The 23,275-nt window shown below is 33.2% G+C and overlaps 2 protein-coding genes and 1 long non-coding RNA gene across 3 annotated transcripts; 1 reads left to right on the top strand and 2 right to left on the bottom strand.

Annotated features, from left to right (window-relative positions):
* Positions 1 to 1,345: 1,345 nt before the first annotated feature.
* On the bottom strand, positions 1,346 to 4,222 carry LOC128291762 (uncharacterized). The gene is made up of 2 exons (XR_008281627.1): positions 3,411 to 4,222; positions 1,346 to 1,627 (listed from the first exon to the last, which is right to left on the bottom strand). It is a non-coding gene; the product is annotated as an uncharacterized LOC128291762 (long non-coding RNA).
* Positions 4,223 to 4,232: 10 nt separating this feature from the next.
* Positions 4,233 to 8,210, top strand: LOC108457727 (probable inactive receptor-like protein kinase At3g56050). The gene is made up of 8 exons (XM_017756816.2): positions 4,233 to 4,695; positions 4,790 to 4,928; positions 5,302 to 5,373; positions 5,478 to 5,621; positions 5,718 to 6,178; positions 6,321 to 6,511; positions 6,596 to 6,728; positions 7,381 to 8,210. The coding sequence occupies exons 1-8, from the start codon at positions 4,584 to 4,586 to the stop codon at positions 7,977 to 7,979; spliced, it is 1,851 nt and encodes a 616-aa protein (XP_017612305.1). The 5' UTR covers positions 4,233 to 4,583; the 3' UTR covers positions 7,980 to 8,210.
* Positions 8,211 to 8,778: 568 nt separating this feature from the next.
* On the bottom strand, positions 8,779 to 11,930 carry LOC108458384 (uncharacterized). Its single transcript, XM_017757754.2, has 5 exons — positions 11,625 to 11,930; positions 11,375 to 11,519; positions 11,085 to 11,242; positions 10,348 to 10,432; positions 8,779 to 10,257 (listed from the first exon to the last, which is right to left on the bottom strand). The coding sequence occupies exons 1-5, from the start codon at positions 11,723 to 11,725 to the stop codon at positions 9,172 to 9,174; spliced, it is 1,575 nt and encodes a 524-aa protein (XP_017613243.2). The 5' UTR covers positions 11,726 to 11,930; the 3' UTR covers positions 8,779 to 9,171.
* Between the last annotated feature and the right edge of the window lie 11,345 nt (positions 11,931 to 23,275).

Genomic DNA, 23,275 nt, shown 5'->3' with positions numbered 1-23,275 from the left:
ACTACAACTCATTGCATCTACTTTATGTATACGTCAAGCATGTGGATCTTTAAACTATTTTCTTGGATATTACAACTACAATTCTTAACCATACATTATTTTCAAACAAGATAATATTAACAATTCCTGGTAACCTTCGTTTATTTTCTTGCTTATTACTAACAAAACCCTGATGTTATGTGATAATTATCTTACCAATATTTGAAATTAACAAATCAGATTTATTGATTTGAAAGAAAAAAAACCATATTTTCAGTGGTAATTAGGTTAAATTTAAATAATATTTATTTAAATTAAAGGATTCATAAAACCAATTCATTATATGAATGCACCACTACTTCAATAGTTTGAATTAAATGTTATTTAATCATTCAACTACCCTCCTTTCTCAATTTTATTTTATTTTAATTTTTAATTAATGTATTGCACTTTTTTTCAAAGTAAATAATATAATGCATTAATTATAACTTTAGAAATTTTATTGCTTTATTTTCATTAGTGTAATTGTGTGCTATTCAAGATTTATTAGGATAGTGATTAGAGATTTTCATTTTCACCTCAATACAAATCCAGTAAGATCCAAAAATAAAAATTATTAGCAGCTTTAACAAATAATTTGATTTTGAATTTTGACCTTGCTAATTTTATCATTTTTTAGGGTTAACTGTATCTAGTGTCCTCAAAATGTGATTTGAAATTTAAAATTAATTTTGAATTTAAAAACATTCTAATCAAGTCTTTAAAGATGAATATCATACAACTTAATTCTTTCTATCACCTTAATCATTAGTTTAGACATTAGATATATATTCAAATCTGACAATTTGGCGTGGACCTTTTTAAAAGAAAGTGAAATTTTATCCCTTTTTAAACACATCATATTTAAAACAACCTATGTGATAAATACAAATATGTTTACAATTTAATTCATATATTTTAAATATGATCAATGCCAGATACACATTTGCCATCTAGTGCCCAAATAATGACTAGATTAATAGAAAAAATTGGTTAATCTACACTAATATTTAAAGTTTTGATTGAACTAATGTCACCCTCAATCGAGTCCCAATTCAATTGTTAATTTATTAAAAAAACATTTTATTTCTTACAAAGAGAAAAACATTATTTTGAGGGGAATCTTTATCTCTTTTCTTTATTATATAAAATCTAAAAAATACATATACTGAAATAAGATTTAAACCTAAAATATTATAAAATTTACTATTTCTCTTAATTTTATCATTTCAACTAAACACAATTAATATTTATATCAATTTCTTATAAATTTATTATATAAATATTATTAGCTGTAGTGTGAGTATAATATTAATATCTTCACAACTTAATTAAAATATTTATAAATTTATAAATCAACTTAAAACCTGAACAATATTTGGAGGTAAATAAACTTGGTTAAATTAAAAAAATTAAACGACAAAGCCAAATAAGCATGGACCCACCCAACTCCTTTTTCCAAAAAATACGAAAAGGACTAGGTCAATAAATGCCAAGTTTATTACTTTTTTAAATCTTTCCTTCTTCTCTCGATTCGTTACCGCCGGCACCGCCATCTCCTTCACTCTTTTTTTACCGCCGCCGTAACACATGGGATGGGATCAAACTCCTGCCATTAGTAAGCCTTCACAATACAATTTTGCTATTTACTTTTGCTTTTTTTCCCAATAAGAAGTGAACAAAAATTGTTAATCCTTTGATATTACCACTGTAAGGAGCTTACCAATAGTTAAACTAAATTATTCCCCAAAATTAGTTCTTTTATTTATAATAATAATTTTCATAAAATTTAATAGTTACAATTATTAATATATAATCATCTATTGGATTTTAAAATATGGATAAATTACACCATAAACCACTCTAAAGTAACATTGTTCCTATTTTGGCCACTTTAATTTTTTATCAATTTTGTCAATCTAATTAAGATACTTGTTTTAATTAGTCATTGTTATTTAAAATTTCGTTAATCGACTAATAGATTATTGGTGTGGCACATTAGCCAATTGAATGACAATACGTGACACTCTTTTTTTTTACTTTTAACTAAAGCTTATGAACCTCTTTGGAATTATTCCAAAAACACTTTTTTCTTTCTGTTCCCTCTTCTCTCTTATCTAGTTTTGTTTCGGTGGGATGGTTGGTCACTGTTGTTTCCCACCAAAACAGACCAAGAGGAGAGAAAAGGGAAAAGAAAGAACAAAAAGTATTTTGGAATAATTATAGAGAGACCCATAAGCTTTAGGCAAAAGTTTAAAAAAGAAAAAAAAGAGTGTGCCACGTGTCGTTATTCAATTGGTTAATGTTCACGTTAGCAATCTGTTAGTAAATTAATGGAATTTTTAAAGACGGTGACCAATTCGAATAATTATCTTAATTAGAGTGACTAAATTGATAAAAAAATTAATATGACTAAAATAGAAACTACATTAGTTTAGCGTGTCAAGCGGTGTAATTTATCCTAAAAATAACTAATAATATGCAATTATCGTATAATTTCCCCAAAATTAAATATATGCATGCATTAATAAAACCATCAATAAAATTATCAATTATTGCATTTGAATGTAAAAATATAATTTATTACCAAAACTCTAATGTTGTTTGTATTAGATTGGACTCATTGATTGTATCGAAAATCGATTAGGGTATCGGTTCAAAAAAAATCTTTAGATCGTTGACTTAAAAATCGGTATGAATTGATTAAATCAGGCAAAATAACTAATCAAACCAAGCAGTTAAACAAATTTTTTTTCTTAAAATTTTTAATAAATTATTTAATTGAACCGAAAGGACCGATGAATCCAATGAACAAATGACCTGATCTAAACTATCGCTTAAACTATCGATCCAATTTGAAAAACTTTGCAAAAATATTTTAACCATATTCACCGATGAATAGATGTAAAATAAAATGTAAATAAAAACATATTGAAAAAGTTAAAAAGAAAAGGCATAATTGTTGAAAATACCCTTAACATTTATGGGTTTTAGCCCTTAACTTTTTTATTTTTTGATTGACACCCTTAATATTACGATTTTTTTTTAAAAATCAACCCAATTTTAACAGTAAATATGAGTTGATCGTCAATCAACTGCACGTCAACAAAATAGCTTATATAGCATGCTACATAAGCACGATGTCATAGATAATATCATCTATAAAAAAATTATTCTGAGTGCATCAAAACCAATAAACACTAACAGTGAAATAAAAAAAAATTCTTATACTATATTCATTCACCATGAAAGCTATGATTGTAATACTACTACTGATACAAACAAAAATAAAAAATTTCTTCTACATAGAATAGATCATCAAATTAATCGCAAATACTAATGAAAGCTAATAGCGAAACCAAAGAAAAAAAAGAAGATAATTTAATTAGTACCTTGTTAAAGTTCAGTTGAGTACCTCAATGGTGAAGAAAATAGTAGAAGTAATCAAGCATCTCCGACGACGACCCGAACTCCTTCGAATCGAGCCGAACACGACCCAAATTCGGTGACCCATCTGACTTTTTCTCCAACCTTTCTTCCTCTACGGACTTCTCTAGTTTCTACTTTTTAGAAACGTCTTCAGTTTCTTCGTCATTTTCCTATCTCTTGCACTCGATTCGAAGTCATTGTTGGCATCGTCTCTGGCATTAGGGTTTTGGGCGAAGGAGTTAAGGTTTTGAGATCCATGTCTTCAGTTGGTGGGTTGGCCCTAGCGAGCTTCGACAATGCCTCTTTCTCCACCATTGAGGAAGATAAGATTTCAAACCTTAGAACGTTTGACAGTAGTGGAGGAGTTAATAGACTTTGCACAGAGGCTTTGTTTAGTTTCCCATGGGTAGATATGTGATGAGGAAAACGAATTGAGCTGCACATGTACTAGTTGATGCAGGAGGCTCCATTGGCAATAGAGACCGCAATGGAGCAAGATCATTGGTAGGTGGATTTCTAGAGAACGGATTTGTGAGAGGCTACTTGAGGAAGTTTGTTGGTTTTGTTTTATTGGTTTCCATCTAATGCAAAAACCATGAAGAAGAAAGAGAGAAAGAAAGAAGAAGTAAGAAAGGAAATAAAATGAAAAAAAAAATTATGAGATTATGCTTATGTGGCATGCCACATAAGTTACTTTGTTGATCTACAATTTGATTGACTGTGAACTAATATTTATCGTTAAAATTAGGCTGATTTTTAAAAAAATTGTAAGGTTGAGAGTGTCAATACGGGCACAAAACCAAAACTCCCTAAATGTTGAGGGTATTTTTTGAAATTATGCCAAAAGAAAATTATCCGGAACCTTAATTTACCTTTATTATTTACTGCGGCTAAAAATGAAATAAGGGAGAAATTTGTAAAGGTTGATACGTAGTTCAGTGAGTCTTTTGAGTGTACGCGTTTCAAAACCAGAAACAAATAGAAAAACGAGGAAAATTGTCTTAACTCTAATATCGTGTTAGATTCACCCACTGACTCAGCCGCGTTTCTTTTTTTTTTTTTGTTTTTTCTTCCTATCGTAGTGAAAATTTTCTGGTTTTTTTTTTTCGAGTGAAGACCTCTCAAACAAGAAGACGATGATGATGAAGAAGAACTGGAAGTTTGTAAGACTAAGACAAGAGTTTCGAGTTGGTGTTTTGCTGCTTTTATTATGTCAAAGTTTGGCTTGTTGGTCGTTGAATGAAGAAGGTAAACTTTTCACTTTTTTGTTTCAATTTTTGGGTTTGGTTTGTTTGTTGGGAAAATGGAGGGAAAACAATGGTTTTTGGTAATGGATATGCAGGATTTGCTTTGTTGAGACTAAGAGAGAGAGTGGTGAATGATCCATTTGGTGCTTTGTGGGCTTGGAAGGAAGAAGATGGAGAGATTAACCATTGTTCTTGGTTTGGTGTCGAGTGCTGTGATGGCAAAGTTATTGCTTTGTAAGTTTTTTTTGGCACCAATGATTGTTTTTGGGTGGATGATGTTTGGTTTCCGAGAAAAGAAAGGAAACATAAATGAAATCTTCTGCCTTTAATAATTTCTTATTTACTTTTTGGTCGGGAGAGTATCATTTACAATTTTGAGATATGATTGTAAGTAGTAACATAATATCAAATACTAGCTTTGATATCTAATTTACCAAATTTCAATATATATATATATTTATTTGTGAAATTGGGATTTTAAGTAGATTTTTTGGTCAGATAAAGGCACTGGTATTTGTGCTGAATACTGATTCAAAGTTTAGGCAAATTGTGATGAATTATTTCCTTTAATTTGTTTAAGGATTTGATGGACTGAATAAAAATGCAGGAATTTGAAAGATCTTTGTCTTGAAGGAACACTGGCACCTGAGCTTGGAACTCTAATTCATATTAAGTCTATGTAAGTATGATCTTTATCGGATTGTTGATATCAAAAGCAAAGTGCGATTTGGCGATCTACTTTTCTTGTATGCACTGTTCTGAAGCAATTGTTTTCCCCCACAGTATCTTGCGGAACAACTCTTTTACCGGAACTATCCCCGAAGGGATCAGCAAACTGAAGGAATTAGAGGTGTTAGACTTGGGATACAATAATTTCAATGAATCGCTTCCATCTGGACTCAGCAACGATCTCTCCCTAACAATCCAGTAAGTCAACAATTCAGTTCTCATACCCGGAGCAATGCTGTGTTTCTTTCTAGTCTTTGTTATTCAGTTATTTAATCCTTGTTTATTCTCTTGTAGGAACAGTGACCGATCTGAAGGTGCAGTGCTAAGGAGATTGCTGCAAGAAACGGCAAACACTTCTGCAAAGTCACCAAAAGCACCCCCTTTAAATTATAGTATGCCTCCATCTCCTCGTACATCTAGAGCTCCAACTCATCCTGCATCTTCTGAACCATCCACAAATAGTACATATTTAAGGGGTGCTCCTGTTCCACGACCTCCCTCTGCTCCTGCTTCTAAACCTTCTGGAAATGATACAGTACCTAATACTTCTGCTCCATCGCCATCGGGAAGCAATCCTTCTATTCCTGACTCTAAGTCAAGTCATCAAGCAGCAATACTAGTCGGAAGCATAGGGGGTGGTACATTTCTTCTAATATTAATAATCATTGCCTATCTCTTGAAAACTTACAAGGTATCTACTGTGAAACCTTGGGCCACAGGGCTAAGTGGACAACTTCAGAAAGCATTTGTAACTGGTAATTCTTCTGCTCTTTTAAAATATCTTACATCTCATTAATAAAAAGGGAATCATCCAAAATGCTTACACCCGAGTCCCGAGTGACAGACTCAAATTCTGCCAGAATATTTATTATATATTGTCAATGACTTGCATTTCAGGTGTACCAAAGCTGAAGCGATCAGAGCTTGAAGCAGCCTGCGAAGATTTCAGCAATGTAATTGGTTCTACAACGATTGGGACGGTGTTCAAAGGGACACTGTCTAATGGAGTTGAAATAGCTGTGGTCTCTGTTCCAGTTGAATCTACCAAAGATTGGTCAAAGAATTTAGAAACACAATTCAGGAAGAAGGTATTGCACTGAAAAATTTCCGTCTACACGGACATGCTTGATGTGTTCTTATGGTCTGTAACTATTTTATTTTTATGGCTTCAGATTGACACATTATCAAAGGTCAACCACAAAAATTTTGTTAACCTTCTTGGATATTGTGAGGAAGATAATCCTTTCACTAGGATGTTGGTTTTTGAATATGCTCCAAATGGCACTCTCTTTGAGCATTTACACAGTAAGTACCTGATTTGTGTTTTTGGGGTCTTGTAGATAGACCTCTAACTTATTTACTGTTACCTGGGTGTCATATTTCTAACATAGACTTTAAGCATTTAGCGATATGAATGACAGCTGCCAAATTCTGCTACTTGGCGTATAGAATCTGGAACTGGGTTAGGCTTAGTAATTTGTTCACAATATATAAATAATTTCTTGTTCTTTATGTCGGATCATCCTTTATAGTTTGACCTTTTCAGAATAATGCGAAAGACCTGGTCTGTCCAACTTGTTGATTTTCCTCATAGAAGAAGGAAACTCATCCCACTCTTTTGACTTTTGAGATGTGAATGTCATGCTGTTTTCTTTGCTATATAATGCTTTTAACCGGATTTGTATAAACGAGCTGTCACTTGAAACCTGATATGTAGGAATCCCCTTATGTCAGTGACATTAAACCTCTTAACTCAGTATAGAAAAATGAAAGAAAAGAAACATTAGTCAGCTTCTGTTTTTGTGCCAACGACTTTTGAGATCAAATGTTAACCAATGCACATGCACCATGGAAAAGCAACTTTATGTTTTTTTGTTGTCGCAAGCATTTTCCTTTTATGTTTTCCTCAAGTCTTAAAGCTTTGAAGTAAGCATTGTCTTTTTAATTGATATTGCAGTTAAAGAATCTGAGCATTTGGACTGGGCTATGAGGTTGAGAATTATAATGGGCATGGCTTACTGCCTCGAGCACATGCACCAGCTAAACCCACCCGTACCCCATAACAACCTGTCATCCTCAGCTGTCAGTCTAACAGAAGATTATGCAGCCAAAATCTCAGATCCGTGTTTCTGGAATGAGTTGACTGCATCAGACAGGGAAGGAGACGGAATAAACCTTTCGGATACCACAATGGCAAGCCTAGAAAGTAACGTATATACCTTTGGCGTATTATTATTTGAAATAGTAACGGGTAGGATGCCTTACTTGGTGGATAATGGTTCATCTGAGGACATGGCATCAGACTATTTGAGAAGGGAGCAAGCCCTCGTAGAGATGGTCGATCCTACTCTAAACTCTTTCGACAAGGACCAATTTGACCTGATTGGGGAGGTCATAAAATCTTGCATCGACCCTGAGCCTGGACACAGACCGGATATGAGAGGAGTCAGTGCAAGATTGAGAGAGATTACTGCAATCACTCCTGATAATGCGATCCCCAAACTTTCTCCTCTTTGGTGGGCAGAGCTTGAGATCATGTCTACTGAAGCAAGCTAGAGGATGAACTTGACGTTGTAAGTAAGAAACTTGGATGTTTTTTTCTTGTTCTTCATGTCAGTGGAGAGGCAAAAATAAGTTTGCCTGTAGGTTGGTACCGTTTGTATTTATTTCAAGATAATGGAAAGTTTGTTGTATATATTCGAGAGAGAAAATGTGGTCCTTTGTTTTGGGCCATCAGTGTGAAAATACATAACAGAAAGGCATAATGGCAATCCTCTTGATTTCTAATTGTTCATTGTTACCACCATTTTTTGCAGCGATGAATCAATTTGTTTTGGGCTATCAGTCTTTCTCTACCTAGCATCGTGATTGCCAATTCTAAGACTCTTTTACCTAATCGTTTATTCATTTTTAGTGAAAAAGACATAACAGCCTATGAAAGGGAAGACAGAATTGTCCGAAATTAGCTGTTGAGTTAAATTCAAATTTAACATGAAATGCAATTTGTACTTACAATCAAATCGCAGAACCAATTTATTCATAAGCAATTCTAATATTTCTACCTCGAAAATGAACCGTCCCCATTGATTTCCTGCAGAGAGAGGTTGAAGGATAAGTCGCTGGATATGAAGTTCGAAGCCAAAAGCCAGAAGGCTCTTATAAAGGAAGCTCCATAGGCCAATTTTCAATTCTAAGCATTGTATGTCATTGTTAGTCAAGGAAGTGGCCCTCACGTAAACCGATGGGTAATGCAAGATGAGAATGCTGACCAGGTTGTCGTTAGTAGCTTCCATGTTCATCAAAACTACAAACTTTAGCTGCTTATGGAGGGAGACATCCCAGAGAGCTGTAATAATTATGGCATTAATCTCTAGCATTATTATTTATATGATGTTGAGCTCCAACAAAGATCAAAGTAAATAGCAAAAGGCATACAATGCATTACATGTCAAATTGTCACATTATAAAACAAGATGAAAATTCCATCTACTCCTGTTTTTTTACCCATAACCCTTCCTTGAACCCCTAAGTAACTTCATCTGAGGACACGCTATCTGCCTAAGCCCTCTCAAACCCACAACCTCAAGTCGATCAACAATACATATGCAACCTTAGTAGCCAGTTCACTACTCCAAGGTTGTTACATTCAAATATATATCCCAAGTCAGGATGAACACAAAGTCTTTACCACAGCAATACATCCAAACTTTATCTCTCCAACAACCAAAAACAAGCAATTTTCTTTCTCCTAGAAGCCCAGTGGCATTCCAAACATCTTGTTTATATCATCCATTGCTTCTTTTGTAAACATAGTAGGCTCAAATAAATCACAATCACTTAACTTGCCAGATGATTTAGAAGGGGGCTGAGATTTCTGATGTTCCAAATCATCATCAGGAAGTATAGAAAACCCACCAAGATCTTTTTGCTTAACTGTTGCTTTGTCTTGCTTCTTTCTCTTTGCCCTTACAAAATCTATTGGCTTTCCAAACATGTTATTGATGTCTTGCATAGCCTCCTTCAAGTTAATTGTAGGGTCAACTAAGCCATGGTGGCAAACATTTTCTACCACTGGCTCATCTGATATGGTCGAACCAACAAACCTGTGAACCACCGTATCCTCTCGGATCTTTGGTCGACATGAACTTTTTGCACCAATATCATCTGAACTTTCAGAAGAAAGATCATTAGGATTTGGAAACACAAAGACATTACAAACTCTTCCTGAATTTTGAACCTCAATCTGTTCTAAGTTATCTTTCTCATCATTTCCCTCTCCAGCCTCACTATTTCCTTCATCATCATCAATATATATTTGAAATGATTCCTCCTGAGGCCGACAGATCTGAGCTTTACCCTGCAGCTCCTTTTCTTGATGTTGAATTGATGAGTTGATCCCACTATCTAAATTTTCATCCAACACCTTAAATCCTATGTCCAAACTACGATCTTCTTTCAGTTGTCTCTGGGATGATCTCCTCCCAATAGGAGCTGTCTCTATAGGTTCTCGAAACATGCTATTAATTGCATTCATTGCTTCCTTCATGTTTATTGTAGGATCTACTAGTCCATGATGGCAGGCATCTTCAGCTTCAGATTTACCAACAATGGCAGTATCAACAAACTTCACAACAACCGTATCATCATTCCCAACCTTCCTGGGTTCATCCAACACTCTTTCCATCAAAGCTCTCCCTTTCTTGCTCTCCACTTTTTTACCATTATGTAATGCTGAAGACCTCTTATGGCTATCTTCAACCATGCATACGGCTTCACTGTTTTCTTTGAACTCAGTGCATTGGAGAGGCTTTCTAGCAATTTTTTGTTCCTGACGCTGCAGCACACCAAAAGCAACTGTCAGATTGTGAAGAACAAAACAAAGACAATGAAAACAAGCACATTAGATAAGCAATAGATGGGATACTTGGATTTTCTTCTTCTTATGCCTCTCCATACGATTCAGGAACTGCTCATATGATTTTTGCAACTCATCAACCGGCTCTGCAAGGCTGTTTAACAATTGATGGAAACTAAATGAAGCACCAGTTTGGAGTTCCAAAACTATTGTTACAGAACGAAATTTTTATTAAAAAAAGAAAGAAACTTTAATAGCATAATCAAGTAATAAAAAGATGGAATCAATAACTATACACAACTTTCTTCCATTGCATTGATTATAATACACAACGAATTGCATCATAAAGTGAACAAAAGATGCCTCTGGAAAAAGCCTACTTGAATTTCCCTCGAATTTTTGTTACAAAGTTTGACTTGGATTTCAATTCATAACCTATATTTTACTCGCTCTTCATTTTTCTGTAAGCGATATGACTCTCAAATAGATGAAAATTTTCTTTTTAAAAAAGTTATATTTATCATGAGTTTATACCCATATTCAGTGCTCATATAAAAGTTCGAGTAACATAGATCCAAACTAAACTGCATGTGCTGAAGACTCGGACCAACCAACATTATGTTAAAAGAAAATAATAAATAGTGAAAAAGCTAGTAGCAAAAGCAACAACCGGTGTGATTAAAACCTACAACTACAAACTTCACAATTCTAAGTAAGCTTCTACACTTAGCAACAAACACACTTTAACGGATTGATAGATTATTCATAGTAACAATAAACAATTAATAGGGGAAAAAAACCCTTACTTTTGAACACCCAAATGGTACATTTTTTCAGCTTCATCAAATTTCTTGATCTTCTCATAGTAAAGTGCATATGCTTGGTAGAACAATGAACGCCTTGTCCCTATTTGGTTCATCTCCATTCTTCTTAACAGCAACCTTGGATCATCCATAAAGTCCATCTACCCACCAAAATAAATCAACCGAAATATATATATTTTTTAAAAAAAGCAGAAACCAAATAATAGTAAATTTCAGAAAAGAAATAAACATTGAAGAATAGATTCGTTCGTTAAGGTAGGTTGTTAGTTTACCAATTGTAACCAAACCCGGAGATAGCGTAAATCGTCGTGGTACCGGCGGTCGGCTTCGAATGTTTGGGTACATTTTTGTAAAAACCTAGGTAGCTTCTCCGCTAAGATCTGGGGTGTTAATGAATCTTTTATTTTCTTTATCCCTCTATTGGGGAAATGAACACAATCAGTTGATGGAAACAAATCTAAAATTCAAAGAGAATAATATGGAAAAAGATTGAAGCTAAAAAGCGAGGAAAAGAAAGAGTACCGCAGCCAAGGGAGAAGAGGGTCTTTGCCGGAATAAGATTTGATTTCAGATATTATTGAAGAAAATAGATTTCGGTTGATTATCTCGTTTTTCTCCGCCATTTTGTTTTTCCTTCTGCAGTGAAAGAGGGTTTGGCCATTGATTCTGGGACGTAGGTTTTTTGAATTTTATGTTAAGGCGCGTGTCGGGTCGGGTTTGTTCGGTGAGATTTGGTTATCCGATCTGAATCACGGGTCTTTTAAGAAAAAAAGGATACCTTATGAATTAGGGTAACCTGTAATAAAGTTCACTCGATTATGGATTTTATTTTTACTTAATTATGAAAATTTTAAAATAATCATTTAAATATTTAATTTTTCTTTTTAATCACTAGCTAGTTAATTTAAAAATAGAAGCATCTAAAAATATCAAGATAGTTGGGTGGCTAAAAAATAAAATTAAATAGTTAAATGATTATTTTACAACTTTTCATTATTGAGTGACTAAAAAAATTTACTAATTATTGGATGATCATTTTGTATTTTCTTATAGTTGGGTGACGAAAATGAAAAAGAAAAAAAACCATAATTGATTAACTACTAATATATTTTACCCTATAAATTATAAATGGTATAAAACCCTTTTAAGTCTTAATTTCAAAATTGAGAAAATTAACCCCACTAAAAGAGATAAATCTAGAAAATTGATTCAACATAAAATTTGATGCAAAAATTTTGATTTAATGTAATTATACACATAAAATTTTAACTGTGATTCAAATGTATACATAAAATTTTGATAAATAAAGACATCAATTTACTTTTTATATTTTATAAATAAAAACTTTTGTGTATACAATATACAAACTGAAAATCAATAATTGTGTCGTAATTTGTGAAAAATTGGATCAAATTAAAATTTCATATATAAAGTTATAAAAATCAAAATCCATATATATATATATATAACATTGCACATTGGATCAAAGCTCATGTATAGTTTTAAGATTTATCCCTATAACAAAAGCAATTTTTGTACCTCAATTTTGATAATAAGCAAATAAAGACAATTAATCACAATATTAATGCTTTCCATTTTATTTATCTACTTAGCAATAAAAAGAAGAAATCAAATTTAAGGAAGAAATCTACCATTCAAATTCATTTTGGTACATTTAAATTATATTTTACACTTAATTTCTGCATAATGAAAACAAAATGTAACACTTCACACCTGACTTAAAAGACAAACGAATGTAGAGCGTCACATTTGTCACCGACGTAACTCAAAACAAACGTACCAATAATCATTTTCATACAATTATGGATTTAAAACATTTTATCTGATGCATTGTAAGTTTACATATTAATGTGGAAGAAAATTGAATTCAAATGGGCCACAGAACGATTTTTTGGGGTCAAATATGGGGTAGGTTACGAGTCTTGGTCCAAAATATCAAAGTACAATGTCGTGTCTTGAGATGTGCTTCCTCGTTTTTCAAAACTTTAGCTTTGAAATTTAGTGTCTTAAGACATTATAACCATGTCTCGAGACTTGCATATAGAAATGCATGCTCAGACAATTTTCTTCTTCCTGTCTCAAGACATATTCATCTTGTTTCGAGATATAAACTCAAAAATGTAAAAAATCAACACTTAAAAGTCATGCAATAATGTTTATAGACATTCTTAGGCATGTCAAACATAACACCAATATTTAGCATGTCGAAACAAGTTTAAAACATGAAATTTCATAACCATAAAAATCAATAAATCAAGAAATGACTATGCAAGTAGTATGGAAAACTAAAACATGTCGCATACATATAAAATCATTAACATGAAGGTAATATGAAAGTGTACAATGTTACTATATAGCATTAAAATGTTTCAAAATCTCAAAAAAAAAAACCAAAATCAACATCAAGTGCATTATAAAATACCCAAATACCAAACTTTAAAACCTAAGGATACATGCAACTGAGATTCCACAACTAAAAAAACATAAAAGACTTTATTAACAACTACTGTGCAACTGAGATCCCACAAAACAATGTTACGTAACACTAGAATTACTCCTGGCTAACCTGTAACTTGCACACAAAATAAAACTCCACACGTTGAGCTTTCCTCAAAGCTCAATGATGCTCAATAAGCTTCCAATGATGCTTCATATATCGATTAAGTCTAAGTACATACTAAATGAACATAAAACCAAAACAGAAGCATTGAAATATATCATTAGCAACAAAACATAACATTATTAAACATTTCTCATATAAAAATCATCACTTACAATTGGTACACCTCCAAAAAAAAAAAAAGCATAAACTTATTTTTTTCTCATCATAGACATAGACATGATCTTCAATATTCAATAAAATATCATCTTTAAAATATCATTTAAAATAATACCCCTATTAATCAAATGAGGAAACGTAAAACAAATACACAGATAAACCAAAACACATTAAAGTTGCACATACACACCATAAAAGATAACAATACTTCGGTGCATGTAATAACATGACTTCCAATCAAACACACCTTATGTGAAAATAAAATAAAATAAAATAAAATAAAAAACACACAGATTTTTACGTGAAAACTCTTTCGGAAAAAAAAACCACGGGCAGAGGAGAAGAAAATTCACTCTGTCGAATTCGAATGATTACAAGAGAAATAGACTACGTCTATTTATAGGCTTGTAAAGCCATATTCTAGTAAAACTGAAACACCTTATTCTAATCAATATAAAATAGATGGAGTTTAATAAGGTTTAAACCTTATTCTAAAATAAGATAAAAGAAGTGTAGTTCTATATGGATTTTACTTTTATTTTATTTTACCACTGTATTTTATTTAAATAAGGATTCGGGTCATTTAGTTCTAACAATCTCCACCTTGACACGAATTCTCAATGAACAAGTTCTTCATCGCGAACTCTCAATGAATAGGTTCTTCACCTTTTTCCATAAAACCCCTTAAGGGTTTAACTTCAACAATGGACACCAACCAAGTCTAAGCAATGCTCAAACTTGGTTATAGGAAGTGACTTAGTCATCATATCTGCAGGATTTTCATGAGTACTAATTTTGCTCACAACAATATCACCACGAGCAATAATATCATGAACAAAATGATACTGAACATCAATGTATTTTGTTCTCTCATGAAACATTTGATCTTTTGTAAGGAAGATTGCACTCTGATTGTCACAAAATACAGTACTGATTTGAAGGTCTTCATTGAATTCACTAAAGAGTCCCTTCAACCAGATGGCTTCTTTACAAGCCTCAGTAATTGCCATGTACTCAGCTTCAGTGGTAGACAAAGCGACTATAGTTTGCAAAGTGGCTTTCCAACTAATTGTACAACCTCCGATTGTAAAGACATAACCTGTAAGAGATCTTCTTCTATCAAGGTCTCCAGCAAAATCAGCATCAACATACCCAATGACTCCATCTCTAGTTCTTCCAAACTATAAGCAAACATCAGTAGTACCTCGTAAGCATCTTAAAATCCACTAAACTGCTTTCCAGTGTTCTTTACAGGAATTCGCCATGTATCTGCTAACTGCACTGACTGCAAATGATAAATCTGGACATGAACAAACCATAGCATACATGAGAGATCCCACTACACTAGAGTATGGAACATGTGACATGTACTCAATCTCATTATCTGATTGTGGAGACAAAGCTGATGAAAGTCTAAAATGGGCTGCTAAAGGAGTACTAACAGGCTTAACACTCTGCATATTGAACCTGCAAAGAACTTTCTCAATGTACCCCTTCTGACTTAGGTACAATTTACTTGCTTTCTATCTCTGAGAATCTCCATACCAAGTATCTTCTTTGCTGGTCTTAAATCTTTCATCTCAAATTCTTCACTTAGTTGGGCTTTGACCTTTCTTATCTCTCATTTATCTTTTGCTGCTATCAATATGTCATCAACATAAAGAAGTAGATATACAAAAGAACCATCACTGTTTTTCTTAAAGTAAACACAACTATCAAAACTACTTCTTTTAAAATCATGAGAAGTGATAAAGGAATCAAACCTTTTGTACCACTGTCTTGGTGACTGTTTCAAATCGTAAAGGGACTTTTTCAGCAAGCAATCATAGTCCTATTTTTCTGAGACTGTAAAACCCTCTGGTTGTTACATGTAAATATCCTCCTCAAGTTCTCCATACAAAAATGCAGTTTTTACATCTAACTACTCAAGCTCCAAATCATGCATGACCACAATACCAAGCAAAGCTCGAATCGAACTATGCTTAACAACTAGGGAGAACACATCTGTGAAGTCCACTCTTGGAATTTGACTGTAACCCTTTGCAACAAGCTTTGCTTTGTATCTAGGTTCTTCAACTCCTGGAGTTCCTTCTTTCTTTTTAAACACCCATTTACAACGAGAAGCCTTTTTACCTTTAGGAAGTTTCACAAGATCCCATATTCTGTTTTTGTAGAGTGATTCTATCTCCTCTTGCATAGCAAACATCCACTTTTCTGAGTCTTCATAGCTAACTGCCTCAGAATAATTAGATGGCTCTTGATTCGCATCTATATCTTTAGCCATATTTAAAGCATAAGCAACTAGATCAGCCTTAGCATACTTCTTCGAAGGTTTAATTTCTCTTCTAGTTCTGTTTTTGGCGAAAGAGTATTAAGGTGGAAAAGCAACTCTATTCTCAATTTTTGTACTGGCTTGAGGAGTCGACTCTGTATTAATCTGATGCTCCATCTGCTTTTGATTTTCTTTATTGGAAGAGTCTTTAAGAGATAAGTTAGGTAGCATAGCAGTTTCATCAAAAACAACATCTTTGCTAATCAGAACTTTTCTATTTTTAGGACACCATAATTTATACCCTTTTACAGCAGCTTTATAACCAAGAAAAACACATTTAATGGATCTCGGTTTCAATTTTCCATTATCAACATGAGCATAGTAGAACACCCAAAAAACTTTAAATCAAAATAATTAGCAGGATTACTAGACCACACCTCTTGTGGAGTCTTTTTCTCAATGGCAATAGATGGGGATAGTTGATCAAAAAACATGCAGTAGAGGCTACTTCGGCCCAAAACGACTTTGGTAAGTTGGCATTTGACAACATACATCAAACCTTCTCCATGATTGTTCTGTTCATTCGTTCTACAACACTATTTTGCTGTGGAGTCTGGCGAACTGTCAAGTGTTTCACGATCCCTTCTGACTTGCACAATCTATTAAACTCATCAGAACAGAACTCTAAGCCATTGCCTGTGCGGAGGTATTTTATTTGTTTTCCAGTCTATTTTTCAATCATGATTTTCCAAGACTTAAATGCGGAAAACACATCGCTTTTCTGCTTCAAGAAGAACGCCCAAACTTTTTTGGAAAAATCATCAATAAAGGTTAGCATATAATTAGCTTCACCTCTCAAAGCCACTCTGGATGGCCCCCACAGATCAGAATGAATATACTTCAATGTTCCCCTCGTGTTATGGATTCCTCTGGTGAATCAAACTCCCAAAAACACAGTGCTCACAGAAATTTAGTTTGTAAATTCCTTGCCCATTAAGAAGTCCTCTTTTGCTCAATTCTACCATGCCATTCTCACTCATATGCCCTAGGCGCATATGCCAAAGTTTAGTAATATCATCATCTGACAAGGAAGAGGAAGCGACAATGCATCACCAAGATATGAGAGAACCACAAAAACATATAACTTGGCAGTCTTTCTCTGCCCTTTCATCATAACAAGGGAACCTTTGGAAATCTTTTAAACCCCACTTTCAGCTGTGTATTTGTACCCTTTTGAATCAAGAGTACTCAACGAAATTAATTTTTTTTTCAATTCTGGAACATATCGTACGTCACTAAGTGTTCTGACAACTCCATCAAACATCTTAACTTTAATTGTTCCAACACCTGTAATTATACACGAAGCATTATTTCCCATCAAAACAACACCTTTAGACACTGTTTCGTAAGTTGTAAACCAATCCTGACTGGGACTCATGTGGAAGGCAGCCTGAATCAAGTATCCACTCCTCACTCACTTTAGAATTGTTGACTGAAGCAACTAGAAGTTCACCATTACTGTAGTCTTCTATAATATCAGCTTCACCGAAATTTTCTGGTTGTTTTCCCTTTTGATTCGCAGCCTCCCTTTTAATCTTATTCTGTAGCTTATAGCACTCAAATTTAATGTGCCCTTTCTTCTTGTAGAAGTTACAAGTTTTACTTTCGTTTGAAGACTTTGATCTATCCTTAGATTTACTGCGAGGATTTTGTTCCTGTGTCCTTCTACGATCATCATCAGCATTCTGATCTTGTCTCCCATGAACAATGAGACCGTCTCCCTGAGAGTCGGGTTTAACCACAAGATGCTTCATCTTATCATACGAGGTCAAAGAATCATAAACCTCATCAACTATGAAAGGCTCGCGTCTATATAAAATCGTGTCTCTAAAGGTTGAATAAGACTGGGGCAACGAACAAAGTAGAATCAACCCTAGATCTTCCTTATCATACTGAACCTCCATGGCCTCCAAGTTTGAGAGAATTTCTTTAAACACTGTTAAATGTTCATGTACAGACGCACCTTCCTCCAAACGATGAGTATAAAGACCCTGCTTCATATACAACTTGCTTGTTAGAGTTTTTGACATATATATTTGTTCTAGCCTCTTCCATAATGCAGCAGCGGTCTTCTCTTTCATCACATCTTGTAAAATTTCGTTGCACAAATGCAGATGTAATTGTGTTAATGCCTTTCGATCCTTACGCTTCTTCTCTTTATTTGTTAATGTCGAAGGCATCTTATCTATCCCTAGCAAGGCATCCTCCAGATCCATCTGCGCAAGAACTGCTTGCATCTTAATCTGCCACAACGTAAATCTGGTGTTGTAATCCAATAGCGGAATTTCATATTTCAAAGACGCTATTATCGTGATCGAGATGAATAACCCAAAAGTTCGGATACCAATTTGTAAAAATAAAATAAAATAAAATAAAATAAAATAAAATAAAGAACACACAGATTTTTACGTGGAAACCCTTTCGGGAAAAAAACTACAAGCAGAGGAGAAGAAAATTCACTATGTCGAATTCGAATGATTACAAGAGGAATAGACTATGTCTATTTATAGGCTTGTAAAGCCATATTCTAGTAAGACTGAAACACCTTATTCTAATCAATATAAAATAGATCGAGTTTAATAAGGTTTAAAAAACCTTATTCTAAAATAAAATAAAAGAAGTGTAGTTCTATATGGATTTTACTTTTATTTTATTTTACCACTGTATTTTATTTAAATAAGGATTCAGGTCATTTAATTCTAACACCTTACATGTGGGAAGCACAATATTATGCCCTTCAAACACACCAAGAATATTCAAAGAAAAAAAAAACCTCTCAAACATACCAATACTGCTGAGTGCATCAAGTTAACCCATCAATATCCTTTCAAGTTGCTTGATAAGGTCGTTTAATCAGTAAAACATGTTGTACTAAATAAACATCTCAATGATACATCAGAATCATCAACAAAAACATAAGCATCATTTATCACAAAAATCGTAATTTAATGTATTTAATATACCACTTTCCACATTTTCAAACCATACCCAAAGTCAAATCTTCACCATTCATCTCAAGTAATTTATTTACCTAAATCAATATAATATCCTAAGCAATGACTTAAGCAAACATATAAAGTAAAATTAGGAATCTTAAGAGTGCAAACTTAAACCAATCACACTTCCACTACTTTTTTCTTCCTTTTGACTTTCGAAATTTTCCAATCTCCTTAGCTTTAAATTCAATGCCAAAACAAAGGACTAAGTTAGAAAAACATTAAACAATAATTAAAACTCCTAAATCTATTGAAATGATGCAATTCAATAAACCTTCTATTTTGATAGAGGTTTAGTATATCCTCTAGATCCTCTTTTGGTTTTTGAATAGGAAAGGTAATAAATATACATCTGCACCTGTGGCAAGTTTTGGCGCCACATATAGTCCTACTAGTTCATTCATTTTCTTAGTTGGTTTAGTCGATCCATTCTCTTCAAAGGACATATTCAATAGCAAGCTTAGTTTTAAAAGTGGCTACATAATCAGGTATTTACCATGTGATCTGATCAATAATGTTATCAAGATTCATAGACGTTTCATTAACAATATAAGTGGAAAATTAATTACTATAAAATAAATTAATAAAAGCATAGCATTAAGTTGATTACCTACCATTACGCAAGTGTTTGGATAATTAGGATTGCAAGTTGGAGCAAGAGTTGTTTGTTCAATTGAGGCAGCCTCTTCATTAGACACTTTTATTGGTGCCTTAAACATAGGTTATTCGTCATTTGTACTTATAATTTTTCAAATAAAATGCTTTAAATAAAATTCCATTATTTACATTAATATCATTTGTATTTGTCCTTAACAATTTTGGCATGCAAAGCAAAGTGTAAGCAAAATTTGGCTCATAAATTATCTAATGCTTAACTAATACTAAGTTGCATTGCATGGTTGGATCATGATGCGGGTGATCTGTCGTAATTTGATATGTCAAATTATGCTTCTCTGTTATACTTAAAGAGTTTGTTTTTAGGTAATTTTGTGCCTTTTCCGTAGTTTTTACTAGCTTTTAGGTTTTCAATTGAATAAGTGTCAATGCTTTGTTTTACTCATTTTTTAAAACCAATTTGGCCAATTGTGCCATTAAGGGCCCAACGTTTGATTGAATGTTGTAGGTACTTGCTAAAGGCTCGAAATTGTGCAAAAACATCACCAAAGAAAGGGGTATCATGACATTGAAGTATGGAGGTTGTGATACCCACACAAAGGCCTAGGTGAAGAACACCTATAGTAGTATTGTGACATCCACCTAGGGTATCACGATATCTACTTGCCTTGGAGACCCCCATTTCAAGACTATCGGTGATGTCGCGATATCCTACCATGAGTGTCACGACACTCATATCATGAGGGGACAAAAAATTATACTAGGGGTGGTCCTTGTCCAATAGAAGCACCAATTAATGAAAGCCCGTTCAAGAGAATTTTGGTCAACAAATTAGGTAAAAAAAATAGCGGCTAAATCAGCCTAATTTGGTTGAGGAGATAAGATGCCACATTAGTTTTAGTTTTTGCTTTAGTTTTCTTTAGTTTTCTCTTAGGGTTTTCTTCTCCATTTTCTAGGGTTTTTTCTTTTCATCTTCTTCCTTAGTGTAGTGTTTATCTTTCCTGCACTTTATTGTTGTTATTTAGGGGTAGTTAAGTTAGTTAACACTGTAGCTAGGGTTAATTTTCACTTTTAGTCGATTTAGTTCACTTGTATTTACATTTTCATCTTAATTCAATGTATTTTCAGTTCTGTTTAGTCTTAGTTGTTAAAGTCTTTACTTTTAATGATTTTTGCTTCTTATTTTATTATTATATTCATATTCATTCTTATTTTGTTGATAGATATTCATATTCATTTTACTTTTAAGTTTTTTTCGTTAAAAATCCCAACTTTCATATTTTTCTTGAGCTTTTCTTTAATGGCTATCATAGTTGTTATTTTTATGTTTGTTAGCTTAGTTTTTAACATGAGTAACTAAAATTTTAAAACGGTCGGTTGATGAAGATATGGTAAGCTAATTTTTTTGTTAGGCAAGTGAGAATGAGAGGTAATCTTGTTGAGTACCAATTCTTTAGTCCCAGGTTAGCCGACGAGATCAAGAGATAAACTGAACTAATTTGTCTAATTTGGTAAAGTTGAGACTGAGAAGTAAAACGTAACCACTTTAGGACTTTCAGCAATTTAGAACCTTAATTAAATAATTAGTGAACCATATCAAAGTCAACCAACCACCGTTTGTTAATTATTTGTGAATTTTATAACTTTGCACTTTTTACGATTAGTCCTTTAGGTAGTTTATCGATAATTTAGGTTAATCATTCCTCATTTTATGATTTTTCGTAATATAGCTTTTAGTGATTAGTTGTTTAGACTCCTCTTTTTGTATGCTCGTAGTTAGAAATTACTCAATCGCCTTTTCCCTTGGGTTCGACCCCTTGGAATACTTCGTCTTTTATTGGGACTATAAATTTTAGAACTACACTGTCCGCTTGTAGTTAAAAACTGTTCCTTAAAATAATTTTTTTAAAATTACTTTTTTACGTACATGAGTGATAACGGTCAAGTTTTCGGCGCCGTTGTCGAGGAAGTTGGTGCTAGATTGGGCAATTTTTTTAGTTTAGTTGCATGTTTTGTAGGAGATAAGTGATGAAATTTAAATCTATAGATACGACCTTTTCTTGTTTTGTTCTTATTTTGTTTGAATATTTTGTAATTTATTTATTTTCTTGAGTTTGTAGGAGGTAGTGTATGACTTGCACTAGTAATGGTGTCTTACCATTTAAGCCGAAATCGAAAAGTATCATAACACATGTGAGAAAGGCTCAACATCCAAGGGATGCCTAACCTCCACAGAGAGACCTGGTTGCAGTTATAAACTAACTAAAAATCTGACTAAGACAAGTGCACCTATTAATTAATAGTATAGCTATGGTGAGCAAAGATATCGTTCCCACGAGGACTAAAAGTACTAGTAATTACTGTCTTTCTATTATTTAATCAAAGAATTGGAGAGATTGATTAAAACTATAGTTAACTAAATTAATTAACTAAGGAATACAACAAAGAACAAATTAGGAAAACAAATAATTATCAACCAAGAAGCGAAACAATACCCAAGAAATAATCCACCTAGATTTCATTTGTCATTATCAATTTGAATTAAACAATTTCTTCACTTAGTATCTTTTAGAAATCCTTAAATTATACTAATATCTCTTTCAAGAGTAAGAGCAACTGACTCTAGGTTGATTAATTAAAATTTCTTTCTAATTAAAACTCCTATTATCGCATTAACTCGATCTATAGATCCCCTTATTAGATTTGACTCTAACTTGGTAGATTTATGTCATCTTATTTTTAGGATTGCATGCAACTCCACTCAATTATACTAGATCTACTCTTAAATAGAGACTTGTCCTCCTCTGATTTAAGCACATCAAACATGGGCTAATAGTCTGGAAATGTTAAACCAATAATTAAGCACACATAATTGAGAATAAGATTCAAGTATTTATTGCGTAAAACATAAATCAAAAGACATAATTCATCGTAGGGTTCATCTCCTCTAGGTATTTAGAAAATTAGTTCATAATCACAAATAAAACACCCAAAAGAAAGTATAAGCACAAGAAACAAAAAAAAAACCCATAATAAACTTTAAATGAATCAAGAGGAGATCTTCAATCTTTATGGAAATCTGCTTCAGAGTCGACTTCAATGATACTTTTTGAGTTGTTTTCTTAAGTTTTCTATGATGGCTCCCTCTTGTCTTCTTATTTTTGTCATATATAGGTCTTAGAATGCCCCAAAAAACCTAAAAGTTACATTTTCCCTCATGTTTGGAGTGTGATTTGCGAAATCCAAACTGTTTGGCATGTGACTATGTGGTAGCCCGTATGGCTCACACGGCCGTGTGTCCATCCCTTATGAAATGGCCCAGTCTGTGTGGCTCTTGAAACTTGCTCCGATTTTTTGAATTTCACTTGTTTTTTTACTCTTTTTACACCCAAATACTCTCCTCAGTTTAGAAACATGAATTTAAAGGATT

This window comes from Gossypium arboreum, chromosome 4 (assembly GCF_025698485.1).
Source record: "Gossypium arboreum isolate Shixiya-1 chromosome 4, ASM2569848v2, whole genome shotgun sequence".
Classification (NCBI taxonomy): domain Eukaryota; kingdom Viridiplantae; phylum Streptophyta; class Magnoliopsida; order Malvales; family Malvaceae; genus Gossypium; species Gossypium arboreum.
Note: the sequence above shows the minus strand (reverse complement) of the source record. Positions and strands in the feature narration are given on the sequence as shown.

Coding starts and splice junctions, on each gene's coding strand:
- LOC108458384 (XM_017757754.2), bottom strand. CDS start 11,725: ATGGCGGAGAAAAACGAGATAATCAACCGAAATCTATTTTCTTCAATA. Junction 11,520..11,624: donor CCTCTTCTCCCTTGGCTGCG/GTACTCTTTCTT, acceptor TTTCCCCAATAG/AGGGATAAAGAAAATAAAAG. Junction 10,433..11,084: donor TACCATTTGGGTGTTCAAAA/GTAAGGGTTTTT, acceptor ATTGTTAAACAG/CCTTGCAGAGCCGGTTGATG.
- LOC108457727 (XM_017756816.2), top strand. CDS start 4,584: ATGATGATGAAGAAGAACTGGAAGTTTGTAAGACTAAGACAAGAGTTT. Junction 6,512..6,595: donor AAACACAATTCAGGAAGAAG/GTATTGCACTGA, acceptor TTATGGCTTCAG/ATTGACACATTATCAAAGGT. Junction 6,729..7,380: donor TCTCTTTGAGCATTTACACA/GTAAGTACCTGA, acceptor TTGATATTGCAG/TTAAAGAATCTGAGCATTTG.